This window comes from Rousettus aegyptiacus, unplaced genomic scaffold, assembly GCF_014176215.1.
Source record: "Rousettus aegyptiacus isolate mRouAeg1 unplaced genomic scaffold, mRouAeg1.p scaffold_m13_p_4, whole genome shotgun sequence".
NCBI lineage: Eukaryota > Metazoa > Chordata > Mammalia > Chiroptera > Pteropodidae > Rousettus > Rousettus aegyptiacus.
In genome coordinates, this window is record NW_023416307.1 from 155,804,856 (window position 1) to 155,825,676 (window position 20,821).

At 40.6% G+C, this 20,821-nt stretch overlaps 1 protein-coding gene and 1 pseudogene across 5 annotated transcripts in view; both read left to right on the plus strand.

The window, feature by feature from the left end:
* RBM6 (RNA binding motif protein 6) overlaps positions 1-20,821 on the plus strand; it is a 91,542-nt gene that overhangs the window by 33,022 nt on the left and 37,699 nt on the right. For 3 of the 5 annotated variants that reach the window (XM_016149984.2, XM_016149985.2, XM_036219560.1), the window contains one exon: positions 12,302-12,375. The exons of the other annotated variants lie outside the window; for them this stretch is intronic. In XM_016149984.2, coding sequence (XP_016005470.2) covers positions 12,302-12,375 — 74 coding nt within the window. The remainder of the gene's footprint in view (positions 1-12,301; positions 12,376-20,821) is intronic. 5 annotated transcript variants of the gene reach the window in all.
* Positions 1,267-1,385, plus strand: LOC118601818 (annotated as a pseudogene).

Here is a 20,821-nt window from a genome sequence, read left to right on the forward strand (position 1 = left end):
TCTGTGGCCCTGCGGAGGAAATTTCTTCGTAGGAAGTGAGTGTTTGCAGTGACCAGGTTACTTGGTCTCCTACCCTAGCATTTTGGGTATGCCGAAGGTGACATTGTATTAGAGGCCCCATACCTTCTGCATTTATTAAGGGTAGTAACAGGCTCATATCTTCTTGTTTTTCAGTTGAAATGGTTCGAGTTTTTGCCTTCATGTTGATAAAACAGAAGTGTCTTCCTTGAGAAAAGAAAAAAAACCCAAAGAGGACCTTTCCGTTTAGGGACAGAAACGCATTGTGAAATGGATTGACGTGACAAAACATGCATAGTTTATGGTATCCCAAATGGAGTAGCGTAGAGACACCACAGCGTAACATTTAGGACAAATGTATTATAGTTGGAAAAGGCAAATATGCAGTTCTGTAGTATTTTTGGCATTAAGGGAATAGACAAGTAAATATTTTTAGTTCTTAGGGAAAAACTGACCAAAGGCTAATTAGAAAATATCACATGTACTTGTCACATTTGTAAAATTGCAGAAGGTGTTTTCAACCAGGAGTTTTATCAGGTTTGGTGTCAGATTTGGGGAGAATGTTTATGGATGAGCCTTATGGAAAGGTGGCCGATCTTTAAAAATCAGAATGTCTGGAAAGCTAAGAGGGCTGGGTGAATCTTGGGGCAGCAGGGGATGGACCCTGTGGCTGAGCGGAGAATAGCACACCTAGAGAAGAATCGCAGGATGCGGTGCTGGAGGGATCAGGGGAGCCTGGCGAGAGGTGCTAGGGTTAGGGGTAATTCTAGTCAGCTTTGGAATTACCTCAGATTTGCCTTATTTATTTCATTTTTAAAGTTTCCCACTCCAAAGGCTTCGAGTAGAAGATTCTGTTAGAAAGTATGCGAGTTTTGTAATCCTTACTTTATTTTAGTGGATTACTTCATGTGAGATGTTACCGTGGTGTGTGTGTACATCCTGGGAATGCAAAACCTAGCAGACTACCTTGAGCAGAGACGAGCAAGTTGTTTCTGATTATGATATATTTTAAACGTTGTTAGGTGGTAGAGGTTCACTGGACCATTGCAGAGAGTGATAGCTTGAGGTCCCTATTGCCTTTCCAGGGGCATTGAGGCTCTAAGGTTTAGTGTCTAAGGGGTGTTGGAGTTTAGTTCTGTCAGCTAGTGAGGGGCAGGGTGGCCTAAGAGAATACAAGTATCTTTTCAGGGCTTGGTCAGGGCTGGCCACTTTTGAGGGCTTGTTGCTGACTTTAAAGGAGAAATCCCAGTCTATGGCCATGCCACCCTGAACAAGCCCAATCCTGTCTAATCTTGGAAGCTAAGCAGGATTGGGCCTGGTTAGTACTTGGATGGGAGACCACTTTGGCCGACCAGGTGCCGTAGGCATAAACAATAAAAAATAAGGGATTATAAGATGACAAGGTCTTTGCAATCCGCGAAGTCAACCAAGTGTTGCCTTGCCTAAAAAAAAAAAAAAAAAAAGTAAGTCCCAGTACTGCTTTAGAAAGCAAGATTTTAGGATTGCTGGTTTAACTTAACTGTAGAATAGCGTTTTTCTTTTGGGTAGTTAACTTTCCTGACACTTAAAGGGAAATTCATTTTCTATTCTGGGAACTGACTCATTCAGTGTAAGTTCCCTTGTTAAAACCCTTTAAGTTAGCAAGGATGACAATGGTAGATTGCAGCCTTGGTAGGAAAGTTGTAATATTGTTGACTTTTATTGGGCTCCCCACATGCTGCCTTTCCTTAGGGCTTTGGGGTATTTATCGTTCTGGATCTGAGAATGGGACAGCTTCACAACCCAGCATCACTTTATTTAGAAACAGGGACCACAAGCTTGGTTGTTTGGGGTTGGTGGACGGTGTAGCCTTGGAGGTCTCTACCCAAACCACACATGACATCCGGAAGTAGAGCAGATAGCTGTTTGAAGAATGTAGCCTCTCTGAGATGAGGAAGGTGTTCGAACTCTGTTTACAGTTCTCTGTCCGTCCTGAGTTCCTCGCTCATCTCTTAGTAAAATTGCTGCTGGCTTCTGTAGTCCTCACCTGTGTCTTTGGACAGAGGTTCAGGAGGCTACGGCCATGTATATAATGGAGTCTTCCAGGTATATAAGGCTGTATGAGGCTTCCTGCATCTTTTGGTGGTTAGGAGAACTCACTGAAGAGTCTCCTCCTTAGGAAGAGCAAGAAGAAAAGGATCATTAGTCAGCCTGGATGGTGGGGGAGCCTGCTTCCCTCCCCGCCTCAGTCCCGGGAGGAAAAGTCACACAGGTGCCTTCAGTGGGCAGCAGGTAGAGACTATCCATAAAATCTGTTTACAGGATTTGAAAATACTTTGACTTCTTCCTTTCGCTTTCCTCTTGCACCAGACCATCTGGTCTGTGCTCCTCTCTTCTAGCTTACATTTTCTACCTTCAAAATGAAAAATAAGTCAGTGTTTACCTTGTTGCCATGTTTCATGTTTATTACTTAGATTTTCTACCTAATTTAAATATAAGCCTTCTCAAAACTAGGTGGTGGTGATGGTTGCACTACCTTATGATTATAACACTGAATTATATGCTTCAAAAAGGTGCATGGTATGTGAATTATATCTCTGTTTTTAAAAATAAGCCTTCTTGGAAATTGGTTGACAAGTCATATAAAGGTTGATTTCTTAAAAGTGTTTTCATGAGTTTAGAGCACATTTACAGTTTTGGCACAGATATTAATGGCCTACTAACTGGTAGTTATACTTTTCTGGTAGAGTTCATAATTCATTGTCCCTAGTCTCAGATATGCTAAAAATGTTGTTATATCTTCATCTTTTTAATTAAAATAGCACTCTGTAACCTTGAAAGACTGGTAATTCATTCTTTGATGTTACTTGTAAACATGTGCCATTCTTTCTAGTGTATGGATCTACCTTTGAAACTATTGGACAGTATTATTGTCTGTTTATTGATTCACTCATTCGATCAGTATATACAAGTGTTGAGATATGCCAGTGAACACAAGCAAGCAATGTAATCTTTGTCTATAAGGGGCTTTCATTTTCATGGAAAAATGGATATCTGGGATGAGATTCTATATTCCTCTTCTGAATAGGCTGTAATATCTTATAACTCAATTTTTCTAAAGGAATCTTGGAGTTCTCACATATCATGAGTTCTTCTTGGCTGAAAGTTTGAAGAAGTTACTACTGTGGGTAATTTGATGAAAAATGTTCAAATCCTAAAGTCACTAAAGGATGAAAAGAATAGGCTACAGGGAAAAGGGCTCAATACCTAAATAGATGCTTGGAGGTAATCATTGGTTGGAGATCAGCAGATAATTTTTAGTGACGTCCCCTGAGTTTCAGAGAGGCGAAATAGAAATCGGGACTTTTCGCGGTGTTACAGGACACGATCACGCAGTAGTAGAGAAGAGCGCATGCAGATGGACCCAGCTTTTGGTGTGCTCCCTGGAAGGCTCTTGTACCTCCGTTCCAATGCATATTTTTATTTTTTAAATTTATCTGGGGTAACATTGTTTAATAACAAAATTTCAGGTATACAGCTTTGTAATATGACATCTGTGTACTCTGTTCTGTGCTCACCACTAGTCTCCTCCACTGCATATTTTTTAAAAAGACTTTTCAGCCTCTAAAATGTATTTGAGCTGTAAGGATTTATAAAATCCCAGAGATGAGCTGTTTTCTACCCAGCGGACCTTTTGGAGACCTTGAAAAGTCTTGGGTGCTTCAGTCTCAGTGTTGGGGAAGTTTCTTTATCAGTTCTTCCTACTGAAAGAGGGCTGCTTTCCTTTAGGGGTCTTTTTAAATGACCAGGAGCACTTTGAGGATGAGGGCTCTGACACCTTATTTTTAAACCACTTCAAAATGTACCTTACAAACCAGGATAGGGGGAATCTTAATATTTCTTTTGTGGGACTTAGTTCTGGCTCTGTTGAGAGAATGTTAGCTTTGCTGTAGTATTCTCTTTTCGGTTGTATTGGGCCTGGTTTAATGGGTTTATGGGTTTTGGGGTGTTTTTTTTTTTTTTACCACTATTTTTAAAACTAAATTTGGCCTGGAAATAAGCTATTCATTGTCTTGATCTCTATCTTCTATGGTTCGTTTACTTACTTTTGGTGCTCGGGATCAAGAAAAACAAAACAACATGTTATTTTTAATTCGAATGCCCACAGGTGCTTTTACATTTTCAAAAGTGAACTTTGGTTGTCAGTTGTCAAATGCATATTAGAAAATACCATGATACAGGAGCTGAGGAGGGGCCTATGGATTAAAACTTCATAGCTCTTCTGAGGTAAAGTGACTAGATAATGTTATTTTTAAAAATGATTCAAATGTTCCTGAATGATGGTTGACAGGGTAGGAAAACCGTTGCATAGCATAAGCTTCATTAGGTTTTTCTTAGTAATTTACCGACTGGATTTGTGCCACAAACTAAATGATTTTCTGCTTTTGCTTGCCTTCAAATCAAAGAAGAAAATATTACATTGTCTTATATCACACTCTGAGCTCCAAAAATTCCTGGAAGCAATGTAGATGATGTATGAATTGTGGTTACAAAATATTTATATAAGTATTGAGATGTGTTTCTCAAACCCCAAAGTATTAGTTAACATGTTTATGCAAATTCTGAAACTAAAACATCGGATGAGTAGAACCACACAAGAAATTTGTCCTAAAAAGGTATTAATGGACTTAATTTCTAAAACTGTCCAGTAGTGTTATGTTGAGGTAGTAGAATTTTCTGTTCTGTTGTTTGTATCATTATAAATAATTTAAAATACTATATTTGTTAGAAAATTTAAAGTTTTCATTTTAGCTTTTGGACTAATATCAAACCCTAGAAAGTATTCACCTTGTTTATCAGACAGTAAGTGTGCTTGACAAGTGCATGAGCATATCTGCTGAAATGGACCTTTTTTTGGGAAACCTTAACCAGGAGTAGTCCTGTATTTTAAAATAGTTGCGTGGAGGACAAATGCTGTCGGTAAGTTAGCTGATTACAGAAGCGTTTACACTTGAACTTGGGATAAAGTGATGGTGTGGGGCAGTGCCGACTTCAGGTAAATTGAGAGATGGAGGTCTGAATATGTTCAGGAATGACATCAATGGAAAGCAGTATTTGCCTCCCATGTCATATAGGCAGAGGGATGATGATTTTTTTCCCTCCTGACATCAACCAATTCTGGCACCAAGTGGTTGTCCTATAATTCAGTTCTCTTGTGACACTAACTACCATCCAGAGTTAGCATCAGAATCTGTAGGTTTAAGGATTCAGTCCTATAAGACTGTCCTTACCTTCAGGTGCCACTTACAAGTGTCAGAGCCCCAGGTCATCAACACTTCTGTTGGAGGTTCTCACGTCCCCCTTTTCAGGTTTGATAATTCATTAGAATGGCTCACAAGACTCAGGGAAACCCTTACCAGTTTATGATCAGTTTATTATAAAGGACCAGGTGGAGAGGTATATAGGTATGTAGGTCTGGAAAGGTCTTGGAATGTGGACTTGTTCACCAATCCGAAAGTCTTTTGAACCTTATAATTTAGAGATGTTTATGGGGGTCGCATTATGTAGGCGCCATTGATTAAGTCACTAACCATTGCTGACTCACTCAGTCTCCAGCCCCTTTCCCCTGCCCTGGAAGTTGGGGCATCGTGGAGGCTAGAAGTACCAAGCCTAATTCAGGGCTTGGTCTTTCTGATGACCAGACCCCATTCTGGAGCTATCTATGAGCCTACCAAAAGTCACCTGATTAGAAGAAAAGATACCCATATCACCTTTGTCACTCAGGAAAGTCCAAGAGTTTTAGGAGCTCTGTGCCAGAAAACTAGAACAAAGACCAAATATCTTTTGATGACACTATAGTTGGGGATCCCAAACCCGGATCTAGCTTGTACCTAGTGTCTGGTTGGTTATTGATTCTGTTACAAGGCATAAATGACCTAGGCTTGTGGTCTGATCAAAGTGTGAGTCTTACAAAATGCCTGTTGCCTGACCCTCCTCTGGATGCTAGTTCGCTTTTGGAATAGCTGAGTGGCTGGGCCAGTGTGATCTGTTCTTATTCTGAGCAACTTACAGCTCAGAAGCTACTGTTATTGTGGAACCTTCCCAGAATCCCTTAGAACAGTGGTATGTGTGCCTTTTTTGCACGAGAGCCAGGGCAGTGGGGAAAAAATGTTTACGGACCATATTTTTTTTTTCCTGGTCAAAATGAAAATAGCTTCATGACCTTTGGGAGAAGCAGATATATTCTTAGTATACACTAGAAATCAGTGAGGAAATGCATCAGTACTATAATTTTAGCAGCAGCACAGAGGCAGCTGTCTGATCTTTAGTCCCTGACAGTGCTATGTAATAGAAACTCAGGGGTACTGAAATGCATTATCTCACGAACCCCTGAAACCACCCTGCAAAGGGGTTACCATCATTGCCACTTGGCACACGGGCTAACCCAGTCCCAGAGAAAAGTGGCTTGACTGAGAGCCCATGGCGAGTGAGCTGTAACTTCTGCCTATGTGTAGAACTATAGACGTTATTTTCTCTGTGTTGTTCCAGTGAAGACGCTCACTACAGCTGATGCGGCATTGATTGAGCGTCATCGCATGCCAGGTACTGTGCTAGTTTTGGAGTTACAGAAATGAAACGAAGACCTCATGCCTTGATCAGGGACCTCTCTTCTCTGGATCTGGGATCGTGTCTCTGCGTGGGCACTTCGCTGCAGCATCGATGCTGCTTCTCTCTCGAGTGATTTTTTGCCGTGCCTGCACCATTTTTCCTCCCAAGCTGCAGTGTTCTTAGCTGGGGGAAAAAAGCAGATCTTTAAAGACTCCTCTCTTACTCCTGACAGTTGCTCTATAAGTTTTTTTGTTTGTTTTGAAGTGAACAAAAATGGGACTATATCATTGGCTCTGTAAAAGATCATTGATCTCAGATAAATAAGTCCTGGGAATGCAATGTACAGCATGGTGACTACAGTTAACAATACTGTATTGTAAATTTGAATGTTGCTAAGAGAGTAGGTCTTAAAAGTTCTCATCACAAGAAAAAATTGTAATTATGTGTGGCGATGGATGCTAACTAAACTTATTGTGGTAGTCATTTTACTATATATTTATACGTATCAAATCATTATGTTGTATACCTAAAACTAGTACAGTGTTATTTATATGTCAATTATAGCTCAATAAAAAAAGGATTCTTGTTGCCTTGAGGTGGTCTGTGCCTGTCTACTTGTCATAACTCTTATTAGGTTAAACTCTAAGGGCAGCGTTCACATAGCATTGTTATTGTCAGTGAGGTCGAAATGAATAAGGGTGATGTTTCCTAAGAAATGTTATCCTGGGCCCAGAGAACCATCATGAGGATGAAGTGACCCTAGCATTAATTTTGGACTTTGAAAACTACTTGAAAATACAACACCCCCCCCCCCCCAATTTTTTTTTTTTAAATAACCAGTTGGTACAGATATGGAGAAAGAAATAGAATCATAATGCTGTTTTCAAAAATTCAGCAGGTATTCATCAGTGTACATCTTGCCTGTTTTATCTGTTTTATTACAAACCAGCACCTCTTATATGCATAGTCGAGGGGGGAGAGAATTGAAAGTGCTTATCCAGATGTCGAAATGATGAATATCATGTGGGCTGATTCCATTCTTCCCAGATGATGGTTTGACATATAAATCAGATATTTTGCTGTTTTTCCTGATGCATGTTCACTTGAAGTTTTAACAGATCAAAAGTACCTGTTGGAACTCCTTTGTTCTGTTATTCTCATTGATAGAAATTCAAATACTTGGATCAATTCTGTTTTGAGTCTTACTAAAACCTCTAACTTGATAATATTTTACTTTTCTTCTAAAAAACCTATATCCCCAGTGAAATGGAATTCGGAAAACAGCACCTATAAAACTAAGCCCTCTTGAATCTCTATTAAGATTTTTTTATGGTGCCTTTATATTCATAGAGCTTTGTTCCCACAGAGATAACATTTCTTGTTAAGAGAGAAAATGTGTTTTCTTTTCTCTCAAAGATAAAGAAATAAAATAAAGAAATCTCCCCCCCCCCCCGTCCCCCACCGCCTATGCCCTTTAAAATCTTGATCTTTTTTACATTTCATATTTGGTATGTGTATTCTGGGTTTTTTCAAAGTCAGCTGGTACTCTCCTAATGGGAAATTCAACCGGACTTCTTTATGTTATTTGGCTTTTCCTAGATCAGTTCGAATACAGGGCTGCTCATCTCATTTGTCTAAATAAATAAAAGTCAAACTTGGTGTAGACTTAACAATTAACATGAATGATCTGGAGCCATGTCTGTCAGCATCACTGAGTCAGCTCTTCTGGGTGCAGAGACTAAAGAATTGGTTCTGGGAATGGGTATTACTTATCAGGGCTTTATTTTCTGTGCCTTGTTCCCCCATAAACACCTGCTTAGCTTTTATCACAGATACTTTTTGGGGGGAACAGGTAACCACATGGTTAATGAAAATGGAAAAGAATGGAAAATTTAATGTTACCTTTATAGAGTTCCTCCCCTGGCTCTGTTCTCATCCTTCTCAGCTGCCAGAAAAGTATAAGGAACGTTCACATTTCTGGGAGAAATCTATGTTATCAGGTTATAAAATGGAGTAAGGAATGCTTTTTAATAGTCATATAAATAAGTACTAAGACCTATGTATCCGCCCACCAAACTTCTTCCCAGCATGTGACGATGGAAGAAAAAGGTAATAAAAGAGACTTTTTGTTTCTCTTTTTAGGTAAGAATCTGTCTATGGGACCGTTAACACTGGGTTTACCATTTTGATGAATCCAGATAGTTCTTAGCAATTCTGAATGCTAGGTTGGTTGGTTGGTTGTCTTTAGAATATTTAGGTCTCTGGGTGGAATGAATATCTGCTGTCTACTCGATTTTTTTTCTGTGAATCCTAAAATTACATTTGAGAAATAAAGAAGAAAATCCCATTTATTTCACTTGAATAATCCAATCACTGTAATCATTTTTTTGTGTGTGTGCAGTTGTGTGACGTTACATCCTTTTCAGATTTCTATGCACCTGTGCTTGCTTAATCCCTTGCCTCCGTCTCACACCCCATTTTCCCTTTCATGAAGTGAGCACAAGGGGTGAGGATGTGACTTAGCTATGGCTTCAGTTGGTCTCTATTCCCAAGTGTCTCTTGAGTGTGAGCATCCATTGTGCTGGCTGTGATTCTGTTATTTAAAGTGATATATTTTTCATACATTACGGCCGTTAAATGCAAGCCACCCTCTTCATCTGGTGTCAACCAAAAGGAAAGCGATCTGTTGCGACGCTGGAGGAAAAACTGGCAGTGTTGGACTTAACCTATATTAAGAGATGGTATGTTCTTTACCTTCCGGTGTCCGAGTATGGTTTTTTTTTCCCCAAGTATGATTTTGACATTGCATGGTTTTCATCTCATATGCTGACTAGTCTCTAACCTCTGAGTTAGATGTGACTTTATTGTATTTAATTCTAGTCCTTTTTCCTACACATATTTTATGTAATTGTCCTCCTTTTTAAAGCTTTTAAAATATATTAAGTATATATCAAGTATCTTACCATATTGTAACTTTTATCGCCATCATTTATAAGACTTTGGGGTTTTTGTCATTTCAAAAGAATTTGGATAGCCAGAATCATCAGTCCATGAGAGTGAATGTCTTCTAACTCGCACATTCAGGCCCGTTCAGTGGTTCTGCCAGAGATATTTTTAGAATAAGATTAAGTGTTGTGCTGTAAATCTCAGTATTTCTTAACTATAGACATAATCTTACCAGTGCTCAAGCATGTCGGACCCTTCCTGTACTCGGGCTCTGGAGGGTTCAGAATTCAGACTCCTCGTATCGGTCGAGGATCAAAGGGTGAGAGGCTGTCCTGTGTAGTGTAATGGCGTCAGTTCAAATCTGGACACACAGGATGCCTGGGATCAAGATTGGGTACTTTTGAAATTTTTATTTTTTTTTAAGTTTTAGGCATTATTACACTTTAAATGTGTTTTCTCGTTTGATAACTAAAGTTTCAGGGAAAAGCAACCGAGCGTTGGCTTTGTGAATTTAATATTAAATCTGAAGTACATCGTCAACATACAGTATTGCAGGGTTGATGTATAAAGATGCTGTTACATGCTCTTAACGTCTCCTGCAAACTATATCTTTCCCTTCCCAGTGACAAAGCATGACTTGAGTGAAATATGAATGTTGTCATGAATTCTCTCTCTCCGCAGATTCTGCGCTTTCCTGTGGGCCACAGTAGTTACTTGTTTAAGCACAGAAAGGAAACTCAAGGCCAACTTGGCATTAGTGCCATGTTTTCATTTTGGCAGTTATGGAAAGGATTGCTTTCCACACACCTGGACACTCCCTTGCCATGTGTTATAGCAGTAATCAACACACCTTGTTGTATAGCGGTGATCAGCACACTTGAGAGGACATCTGCCTGTTCTGAGGCTGGCCTTTCTGTTGTTGTTGGAGACGTGCATTTGAGTGTTTGCAGTAGATACCTGGTAATAAAAGTCACCTTAGTTGCTCTTGCCATTCTACAGTTTCCCAAGAACATGCAGAGCTCTGTACACAGTGCAGAATGTTTTAGTATGAGATGTTTGGGAATTTGATTAAGAAAATCCACTAGAAAGGAATTAAGTAACAAAAACAATTTCCATTGTTAATAGGATATACATACAAATAAAACACAGTTTCCCTAAAGTAGTTTCATGTTTTCAAATAGTTACCAATCAAAGGAGACTAATGTTGTTTGTAAATTTATATGGGGGTTGCAGGGGTTGGTTTTAATCTGTGTTGGTCAAAGCTGGGTACCAAAATTGGGTAGAAAATCTCCGTCAGCCTAAGGTGGTGCTGAGATTTCTGATAGCTTTCTTTTCTTCTTCCTTATTTCCTAAAATTCAAAGCAAGAATCACCCTAGACCATTGTAACATTCCATAATGAACTTGGAATATTTAACAAATCTAAAGTTTAAGCTTTATTACTATCATAATAAAACATTTCAGGTCATTCATTCCACATGACAAGGAATCCACACATTTTACCAACTTCAGTCTACTTTTTAAATTATATTTTCTGTTGCCCTAGTTTTTTGGTTTTTAATTTAATTTAATTTTATTTTATTTTATTTGGTTTTTGGCCTTCGATACCGTAAATCGATACCAGTTTCCTGTTGTTACATATGCTTTGTGCTTGGGATCGTCCTCGGTTTTATGTTGTTTATCTTTTCCCGAGTTTTACTTCTCATCTCAACAAATCACATCTTTTTCTTGCTGTTCCATTTGCACAGTGTCGCTCCTAAAGATGAGCCGCTTTATCCTATGAGGCAGTGGGGGAAACATGGAAGCCACTTGAGGAACATTGCACTGAAAAGTGTATTTTTGTAGTCAGATGGTGGCATATCATGGAAATCGTTGAGTGGGTTAGGGTTAGAGTTCAGCATTCTGTAAATCCCATGACTTCCCAGTCTCATGGGTCACAAGAGCCACAGATAACACTTGCTCAGGAGAAAGGCGAAGGATGTTATAACTAATGATACGTACAATCCTTGAACATGTATTGATTGCTAACAACTGCTAACAACTGCTGTCTCTCCTCCAGCCTACCCCACCGCCAGTCTTTGCATAAGCACAAATTTGGACCCAGCTCTTTATGCTTTTACACCTTCTTCCTTTCATAAAGATTTTAGCTGGTTTATGACTTGAGTTGAAACAAGGAAAAAATGAGGAGACCTGCAGTGGTCTGTCCCCTGCCAACCAGAAGCCTCCTGTGGTATCCAGACAGAATAGTTCCCTCAGTCTGTCAGCACTTCTGTCTTTGAAGGTGGTTTCTGCTTGAAAAGTGGTGACTATTAGCATAGCTTTGGGATAATTGCTGCTTCTTCCTCTTTCGGGATACTTTTTTTTTCCTCAGATACTTTTCTATTCTTGTTGACTTTGTTTTTGCAGAAGATACAGCCTGTGGTTAAAATGGTTTGGGTCCCCACTTGAACTTTCTGTGGGAGTACCCAATTCTGGGGCACCCTCGCCACATCATCAATGCAAAAGAGTGCAGAGGATCTTCTTGGTTAATAGAAAAAGCCATTTGGAATGACTCTCAAAGTCCAGAAACATCCAGACTTTCCTTCAGTACTTTTTTCTGTTTGGGGTAGCAGCTTTGCCTAGTACAGGGGAGGGAGGGGCTAGCTGGGAGGGCTTGTGATTAAGGGGTTCAGGAACAGGGGATTTAAGTGTGTCTTTTGTGTTTGCAAGGCACTAACACCACTCCCGTCTGTATTTAAATGCTGTCCCCAGGTTACGACTATGGCTATGTCTGCGTGGAGTTTTCACTCTTGGAAGATGCCATCGGATGCATGGAGGCCAACCAGGTTGCTTTATACTTCGGTCAAATGATGCTGGAAGGATATATTTTTATGTACGGGAGGGAGGGTTTCAAATGATTAAACTTTGGAAAGGCACCAGAAATCTATATTTGCAGCATCCCACATTCCAACCAAAAAGTGGTTGTGGAGAGAAACTCTAAAAGAGGCTGGGAAAGTTCTAGAAGAATTAATGGGCATAGAGTGTATTTTAAAAACTAGAGCCCAGTTGTAGTTGGACTATATTCCAAAGACAGTAGATGGGGGAAAAAAATGACAGGTCTGCAGTGCTTCCCTGTGGAGTGCGACTGAGCTGGGGATCCTGATGCAAAGAACGGTCCTTGAGTGTCTGATCTCAGGGAACTGCCTAGCACAGGAATTCTGGGTCAGTACTTATATCCAGACCTAGGATGAAGACCGCTGATGGCAGCTCCTTTGGCACTCAGGTCCTGCCTGCATGTGCTTCTTTCGCAATAGGGCCATTGGGGAGGAGAGAGTTGTGGGTTATTTGTGTCTGTTGCATTAATCGTTGTTCTTTGCAAACTGGAGTTTTGTGCTCAGGTTCTTGGCTGCATATAGTTAAAGCTGGTGAATCCGAATCTGTACTTACCTTATGTTTGAAACACCTAGATGTATTCAGCTTGTCACCTAGATCTCTCATCTGGGTCTTTAATTGAACCCTGCCTGGTAGTTTTGAGAAGAATTATGAAACGGATAGAATCTTTCTTGTGGTGTTTCTGTGGGAAAAGTTGTGTTTTTGTCGTGGTGTCTTAGTTGCTCCATTCGTAAAGTGGGAGAAAGAAGCTTAGTGATAATATTTGATTTTTATGTACCCACTGCCTATTTTTTACTGTTAAGATTATTGGGGTGACGTTGGTTAATATCCACTGCCTATTCTTAACAGCGTGAATGCAGTGTGCCCAGAATCTTAAAAGAAGGCTCTGCCGGAGAAGAGTAGTACCGCATGTGAACTCTTGCTCTCGTATGGCCTGATGCCTTTTTATCAGCTTGATCTATCCCGCTTGCTCACTACACTTAACCTCTTCCCTTCTTCGGCCGTATTCTCCCTGAATGGAGATGACATGTTCTAAACCCTTTGGGAGTGAGCACCAGTTAAAGGAAACTTGACATATCCATTCCTGTTTTTGGTAGTATAAATACTGCTAGGTCCTCAGAGAATGATTGGATTAGGACCATATCCCCTCGACAGGGATCTGGTTGACTAATTTGTTGCATATCCGTCCTTGAGTCAGTCATTTAACAGACACTAATTATATATATCAGAAACTGTGCAACCTTCTAGTATTTGGAGAGAAGAATGAAGGTCCCAATCTGTATGCTTATGGTTAATTCCATTCTGACAATCTGTCCTAATTTGAGAACACTCATTTAATTCATAAGCATCTTGTTCCTATCTGTGAACAGTCTTTAAGTCTTTCGCTGCTGTACGAAATAATAATGTGAGTGTTGGAAACATGGAGGAGCCGTGGCAGATGCCATCTGTTTTGTACCGTTCTCCTAACTGTGCGTTTCTCCTAGGGGGGGGTGTTGCTTTTTATCAGAGCCATTTAATCGTTGATCTAAATGGACAGTGTTGTGCCTTACCTGCCTCTTCCCACCATCCCAGCAAAAAATCTTGTCTAAAGTATCTAGCTCCCTAAAGAGTAGTGTCAAATAGAATTAGGGTAGCCTTCTTTTAAAATAAGGTTTATCCTTAGGGTTTCTATTAGAGCCACATCTGGGAAAATGTCCATTTACATAGCAGTGTCGAGGGGGTGCAGCCTATAGACTTTTCTCCCCCATATTCCCCTCCCATTCTGTGAACACTCTTTAGGGCCCCCAGATCCCGGATGAATGACCCTTGCCCAGTGAATGGGACATCAGAACAAAGGAGGAGCAGGGCCAGAATTCTTCTACGTGTGAAACAGAACGTTTTGACAGGTAGCCATTCCTCGTGCGTAGGGTACCATATGGCACTCTGTGCAGGAGTACAAAATAAGAGAGAGCCTCTGTCTTCTAGGACCTTATAATTTTAGGCTAAGAAAGGCGACAAAGATTATGTGGTACTCATGGATCCCATAGAGTGTTCTCTCAAATAAATTCCAAGTTTTTGTCTTATGTCATTTTCAATATTCAATATTAATAAGACATCACCATATTCTTATTCAGGCGACCCCATTTCTTAGATTTTTATTCTTGCCTCGTCATGGGACAGAGGGCCTGCTGCCAGCACTGCCACACAACAGAATCATGTTCCAGCAGCACTTTTAATAGCCTTTACCACAACGCAGAATGTGTGCAAATCATTTTCATAGAAAAAAATTTTTAGAATGAGTTCTCCAGGGAAATTTTTGTGTGTAGCATAGAAGAGAGCCGTGTAGGATCTGCAGTTAGATGTTACTTCCTGGCTGGGTTGTTCCTGGCGAGGTTCTCGACCGTCCTCAGCCTCAGTTCCCTCTGTTATCGGTACCTCCTCGGGCTCCGGTGTGGATTAGATGAGATCATCCATTCACAAGCGCCTGCTGTGTGCCTGGCATTTTTCTGGATGCTGGAGATGCTGCAGTAAACAAGACAGATTGTATAACCTCTGTTTTCATGGTAGAAGACAGAGCAGAAACGAGTAGACAGATTTAAAATAATATATGGTAGTGCTAAGCGCCATAAAGATAGCAGGGCATTGAGAGAATGTGTGGTGGGGGCAGTTTTAGATGCAGGTGGTCAGGGAATCTTCTTGAGAAGTGACATTACATTTGAGTAGTGACTCTGAGTGAATAATGCTTACACAATACTGCAATAGCATCTGGTACCTAGTAAGCATTTCAAATTAGTCATCTCCTCCTCCTCCTTCATGTCAAGTCATATCCAATCATAATTCTAGGAAAGTAAATATATTTTCACATTTGGATGTTCTTTAAGGAAATGGATATGGATCAAGCTCCCAAGAACACAGTAGTTCAAGATCTTCTGAGAGACATAAGAATGTGAGGGAGGAAGTCATTACTCCTTTGAGTATGTAAAGCAGATGTTATGGAACATGAATGTCTCTGTCTATTCATCCACTCTCCTTCCCTCAGTTTTACTTATAGACCATACTGGTACAAATTCTGAGTCACCGTCTGCTAGGCACCTCTGAGTAGAGTCTATGTATGCTCCTGAGGAGGTGTCTATGAAATACTTTGGATTGAATTTTTAATAACTCTTCACTATCCTGACTCTTGATGTGAATTTTTTTCCATTTATCATTGACAGTACTTATAGGTGTAGGGGAAAGGAATAAAGGAGCCTTCTGCCAGCTGGCTTTGTCACGTATTGTGGGGTGTATGCGTGTTAATGATAGAGTATATGGCTAAAAAAGGATGTGGTTCAGGATGGCGACCAAGGCCCCTCCATCTCCTTCCCAGTACCTTCATGGAAGCACCAGACTGTAGGATGCTCTGCAGCAGAACTGAGCACTGTGGTCAGGGGACCCATCAGGGTGTCAGGCAGCCCACAGCTGTCTGTCTGGGAAGGTCGTTTCTGACAGAGGTCTCTAGGCTCAGACCCGCACCATCTCTGTCTAGGAGCAGCGGAAGGCCAGCAAATACTGTGAGGCAGAGCCTTTCATTCTACTCCATACTGGGAAAGGTCATATTAGCAGTGTCACATACCCTCCGGTTTTTTTGTTGTCCAACTCTCTGGGGATTGGGGGTGAATATTCATTCTCTCCTTCTGCGAAGTGTGCCATTGTACTGGGACTTGGGGAGGCAAGTAAGTAGCAGGTGTTGAGGTAGCAATTCCTTGCAGTGGTTACCCACTTATACTAGCTCTCTCAGACTGTTGTCATTGGTCTGCAGGAACTAGCATTTTATTTTCTCAAATTTGCAGGTGTGATTTTTTTTTTTCTCCTATTCACATTCGGCCAGTCATTAATTCCCTTACAAAAGCTAGCTCTGGGAGAGGAATTCATTTCTCTGGAATTTTTACTCAGATTTCTTAGCATCAGTGGCCTTCTTTAGCCAAAAATGACTTGGCTATGTGACAGAATTATCTTAACTTTATAAAGTGCGAGGAGACGGATGCTGTTAGCACCTGACGTGAATATTCCTTGAGACGCTGGTCTTCTCTGGTGTGGGTAGATAAAGGCTGCAGAATACATGAAGTTTTATGAAATAGTGTTTGTGTGTGTGTGTCAGCAAAGTTACAAGTTTGGGTTTTTGAAGATAACTAGGATGGCCAGGTTGTTTCTGAAGGTATGTACAGAAAGCCACATCTTAAATGGGCTGTGTCTTTGTGATTAAAATGATATCAATAGGGAAAGCTGCTGCTTTGGGACACGGGAAGACTGTTGTGAGACCATGATGGAGAAATGGGTGAAGGCCCAATTTGTTGGAATCTTATTCAAGTTGATGTCAACACTGCATGAAACACTTCAGTCGCTCAAGTTGCGCGCATTCCAAGTTAAAACAACAAAATATTTATAAATCCCTGCAAAGTTGTTGTGTTGCCTTAAACCCTCATCCCGAAACTACGTCACTGAAGAGAGTGTGGACTCCTGACCAGAGCTCTAACTTGTGGCTTGAGTCGCGCTTTTTTTCCTGGAAACTTTAATTTCAGTACTTTCTCCGAATTGCCCGCAGTAGAGGTATTGGTAGGAAATTGCATCCTAAAATGGATGAATCAACAATTATTGAAGATTCTTGCACTCTAGAGTGTTTCGGAATTAAACATGCTTTTAAGGATTAGTGATTTGATTCTGTAGTTCGGTCACCTATCCAGTGATCGAGTCTTAACTGGGCACGGGGTAGTATGTTGTAGGTAAACACAGACTCTAGAGGCAGACTGCCTGTGGTTGCACGCCAGATGGCAGATAGCCTAACGTCTATGTGTCTCAGTGTTTCTCATACCTGTAGAGATTAAATGAGCTATGCCTGTAGAGTGATTACAGCTCCTGGCATGCAGGGACCACTGAGCATGTATTCGTAATTGCAGCAGCTTTTCATCTGACTGGACCCAGGAAGTCTTAAGTTAACAGTAACTACAGTCTTGGCTTCATGGAGTAGGTGGCTGAAAAGGATGTGGTGACAGAGCTCAGGAGGATTATTTTTGCATCGGCAATACTTCCGATTCAGCCTGTTGACTGGACCGATTATAAAAGGGGCTGCTTCCAGGTCTTTCTAGGAGTTTCTATTTCCTTGGCCTTCAAATCTTAAATTCTCTCAAGAGAAAGCGGGAGATATACCTGGGGCTTGGAATACGGGCAGACCACACTGGAAATAATCTGGTCTGTGGCTTTAAAACCCTAAGCTCTGATAACCAGCTGCTGGCCTTGCCATTTCTCAGACTTTCTCCAGTAATTATAAGAGGTGCTTTTCACTGGATTCAGTTTAATTTTCTTGAACTTGAACAATAAACATTTATCATTTGGCAGTTGTAAGGGGAACTTCCAATGTGTGTCTCCTATGATGAAGTTTATAGTTACTTTGGTCATACATGTATCATGGTTCACTTCTGTGAGTTGAAGTAATTTAGTTCTTAATTTCTTTTAAATTGGAAATGTGCCTACATAGTTTAACTTTGTGCTTTGATATCATATCTCTTTCAGCTTGTATTTTTAGTTAATGTTTGACTTTTTATAAAAATGGGGTTATATGAAGTGCTAATTTTTAGTCTCGTGGCCTTTTGGAACTTGATTATTGATAGTTACTGGAAAAGCAGGCAGAATATGTGTAATTCCAGTAAACTAGCTCAGGGTTACAGAGGCACAGTTCATGTGATCTCGGTTTTAACTTTGGTTTATGACTTTGTATGTACCTCCAGACAGTATAGGGCGAGAAGCACAGACAGGTTTAGGGTTCCAGCTTCATCACTTCCTAGCTCTTTTGTAACTTCTGAATCTCAGTTTCCTCATCTGTAAAATGGAGGAATAATCATAGTACCTTCCTCAGAGCAATTGTGAGATTAGAGTACATAACGTATGTGACGTGCTTGGTATGGTGGCTAGCATGTGGTTCGCGCTCAGTAGCAAAAGGTGATTCTATGACACCGAACTCTGCTTAGTTGTCCTCCTTTTCCTCGGCTGCTTAACTGCCTCTTGTAACTCAGATACCTGAAAAGTGGTGGTGCTGCTTTGAGGGGCAGCTAGCTAGGTCCTCGGCAGCCAGTTTGCTTGGTGGTGTTGCCCAGGGCCTCTTCCGTGAGACTGAGACGTCTGGACTGAAAGAGCCTGGGTAGCCTGTCCTGACAGCGTCTGAGGGACACACGCTCAGGCATCCAGGCATGTGAGAGCAGAGGGCCATGGCCACATCACTTCTGTGATAGAGAGCCTTATTGTTTCTCATGGTTCTTTTATCACAGAATTTTCTTAGTCCACAGGTGGCATTGGATGTCGTTAGGTGTCCTCTCCATCCCAGCTGAACTTGGAAGTTATGATAAGATCCTATTCTCCACAGGGCCAAGTGGCCCGGTGTCATTACGCCCTCTAGCTCCTTTATATATGAGCTAGATGTATTACATATAACGTACGTTTAATATGGACATGTTTCTTGTTGAGAGTATCGATGGCGATGGTATGACTTTGATGATCATGGATAAGCTTATGTATCTGGATTAATCACTATTTTACATCTCACATGGTGAGAGTAGTAATGCTAATATTGTGTATTACCAGAATCAATGGTTAAGTGAAATTTATGTTTAATCTGTATGAATGCTATTTCCAAAGGAAAATATGTAGGAGAAAAGTTTATCACAGAAAATAGATTATTGGTTAACAGGCACTTAAGGAGGGGATGAGGTGAGCAAGAGGGAAAGTGAGCGACTGCTAATGGATAAAAGACAGTGTCTCTTTTTGTTCTAGAATTAGATAATGGTTATCGTTGACCAACTTTGTGAATATATTAAAACCCACTGAATTGTATACAGTGTTATAAAAGTGAATTTTATGTATATGAACTGTATTTCAACATTTTTTTTTTTTTAAAGTCTTTAAACTTAGCATGGAAACTAAGTTCAGGGTCCCAGCCTGATGTGAAGGAATGAGTCCAGGTCTAAAAATAAATCTGGAATCATTTACAAAAAGGAAGAAAGGATGTGAAGGGTGGGGAGGAGTGGGAAGGGGAGGGAGAGAGAGAAAAAGAAAGAAAAAAAATTAGTTTGTCTTGAAGCTAGAGATTTGAAGCTAGAGGTTTAAAACCGTGATCTCAAAATGTATGAAGAATTTCTTTGCTAAGTAGGTATCTGTAGCATTTAAGCGAAAAATCTGAAAGATGATGGATGAAATTGGAAACAAGCCACATTTGAAGTGGCCCCGTGGTTTGTGCACAGCAGTTGCTCAGTGCAGTTAGGGAGGCTTTCTGCTTTAGTATCCACACGATTACGAAGGAAAGGAAAGGAAGACTATTTTCAAGTGGTTTTAAAATTAAAACGCCACTTAGGAAATCCTCGGGCTTTTTTTTAGAGGCAGTATTCCTTCCTGCTTTCCTGGAATTGTTGACCAAAGCTCAAAGCTTGGGGCAGGGTCGGGGAGACGTGAGTCACTGCTGAGTAGGTGCCTTCCCAGTGTGTCGTTCTCAGGGATGCTTTCCAGCAGCACTGACGGTGTTGCTGTAGTCTTTGACCTCTTGTACAAGGTAACAGAGGGTTGTTTTTGTTTGTTTATTTATTCAGGAAAAACGTTGTTGTGATAATTTTTATATCATAAAATTCACCCATTCTAAGTGTACAACTCAAAAATATTTAATAAATTGACCAGGTTATGTAACCATCATTATAATTCAGTTTTAGAACATCTTCATCACTCTAGGAAGATCCTTGTTCAGGGGATATATGTGTAAGTCAGTATATATAAAATATGTATACACACACATATTTTAAATGATTTCAGTCTTAAAGAAAAGTCACACAAATAGTACAGAGAATTCTCGTGTGCTTCGTACTCAGATTCCTCAAATGTTAACTTTTACCACATTTGAATGCAGATTTTTGAATAGCAATGATCCCTTCTCTTGAAAAGAGGCTTTATTAACTTGTCCTCCCACCACACCCTCCTTTGGTGGTTGGGTTTGCTCTTCTGGTGGGGTGAGTGGATGCTTTGGAAGGTGATTGGGGCTTAAGTTATCAAATCAATGCTCCCATGAGGGTCCCCTGCTAGACAAGGGCTTTGGTTGAGGTTGAAGGATGGGAAATAAGGCCAGAATCAAACCTCCCACTCCTGGGCACAGTGAGATTTTAGTGGGGCTTTTCAAAAAAACCAACAAATGTGCTCCTCCATGAGAGAGCTGGCATCTCTGTGCTTGGTAGCATTAGACCAAGAAGCAAAGCAGCCAGGGGAAAAAGGAGTAAAGTCCACTGGCCTGATGATGGTTTTTGTAAGACAGCGGTTCTTAACAGTGTGGGCAGGGTAGGAAGCAAATTTGACACCCTCTTCTTTCCTCGCCAACCACTAGACATTTGGCAATGCCCAGAGACATTTTTGGTT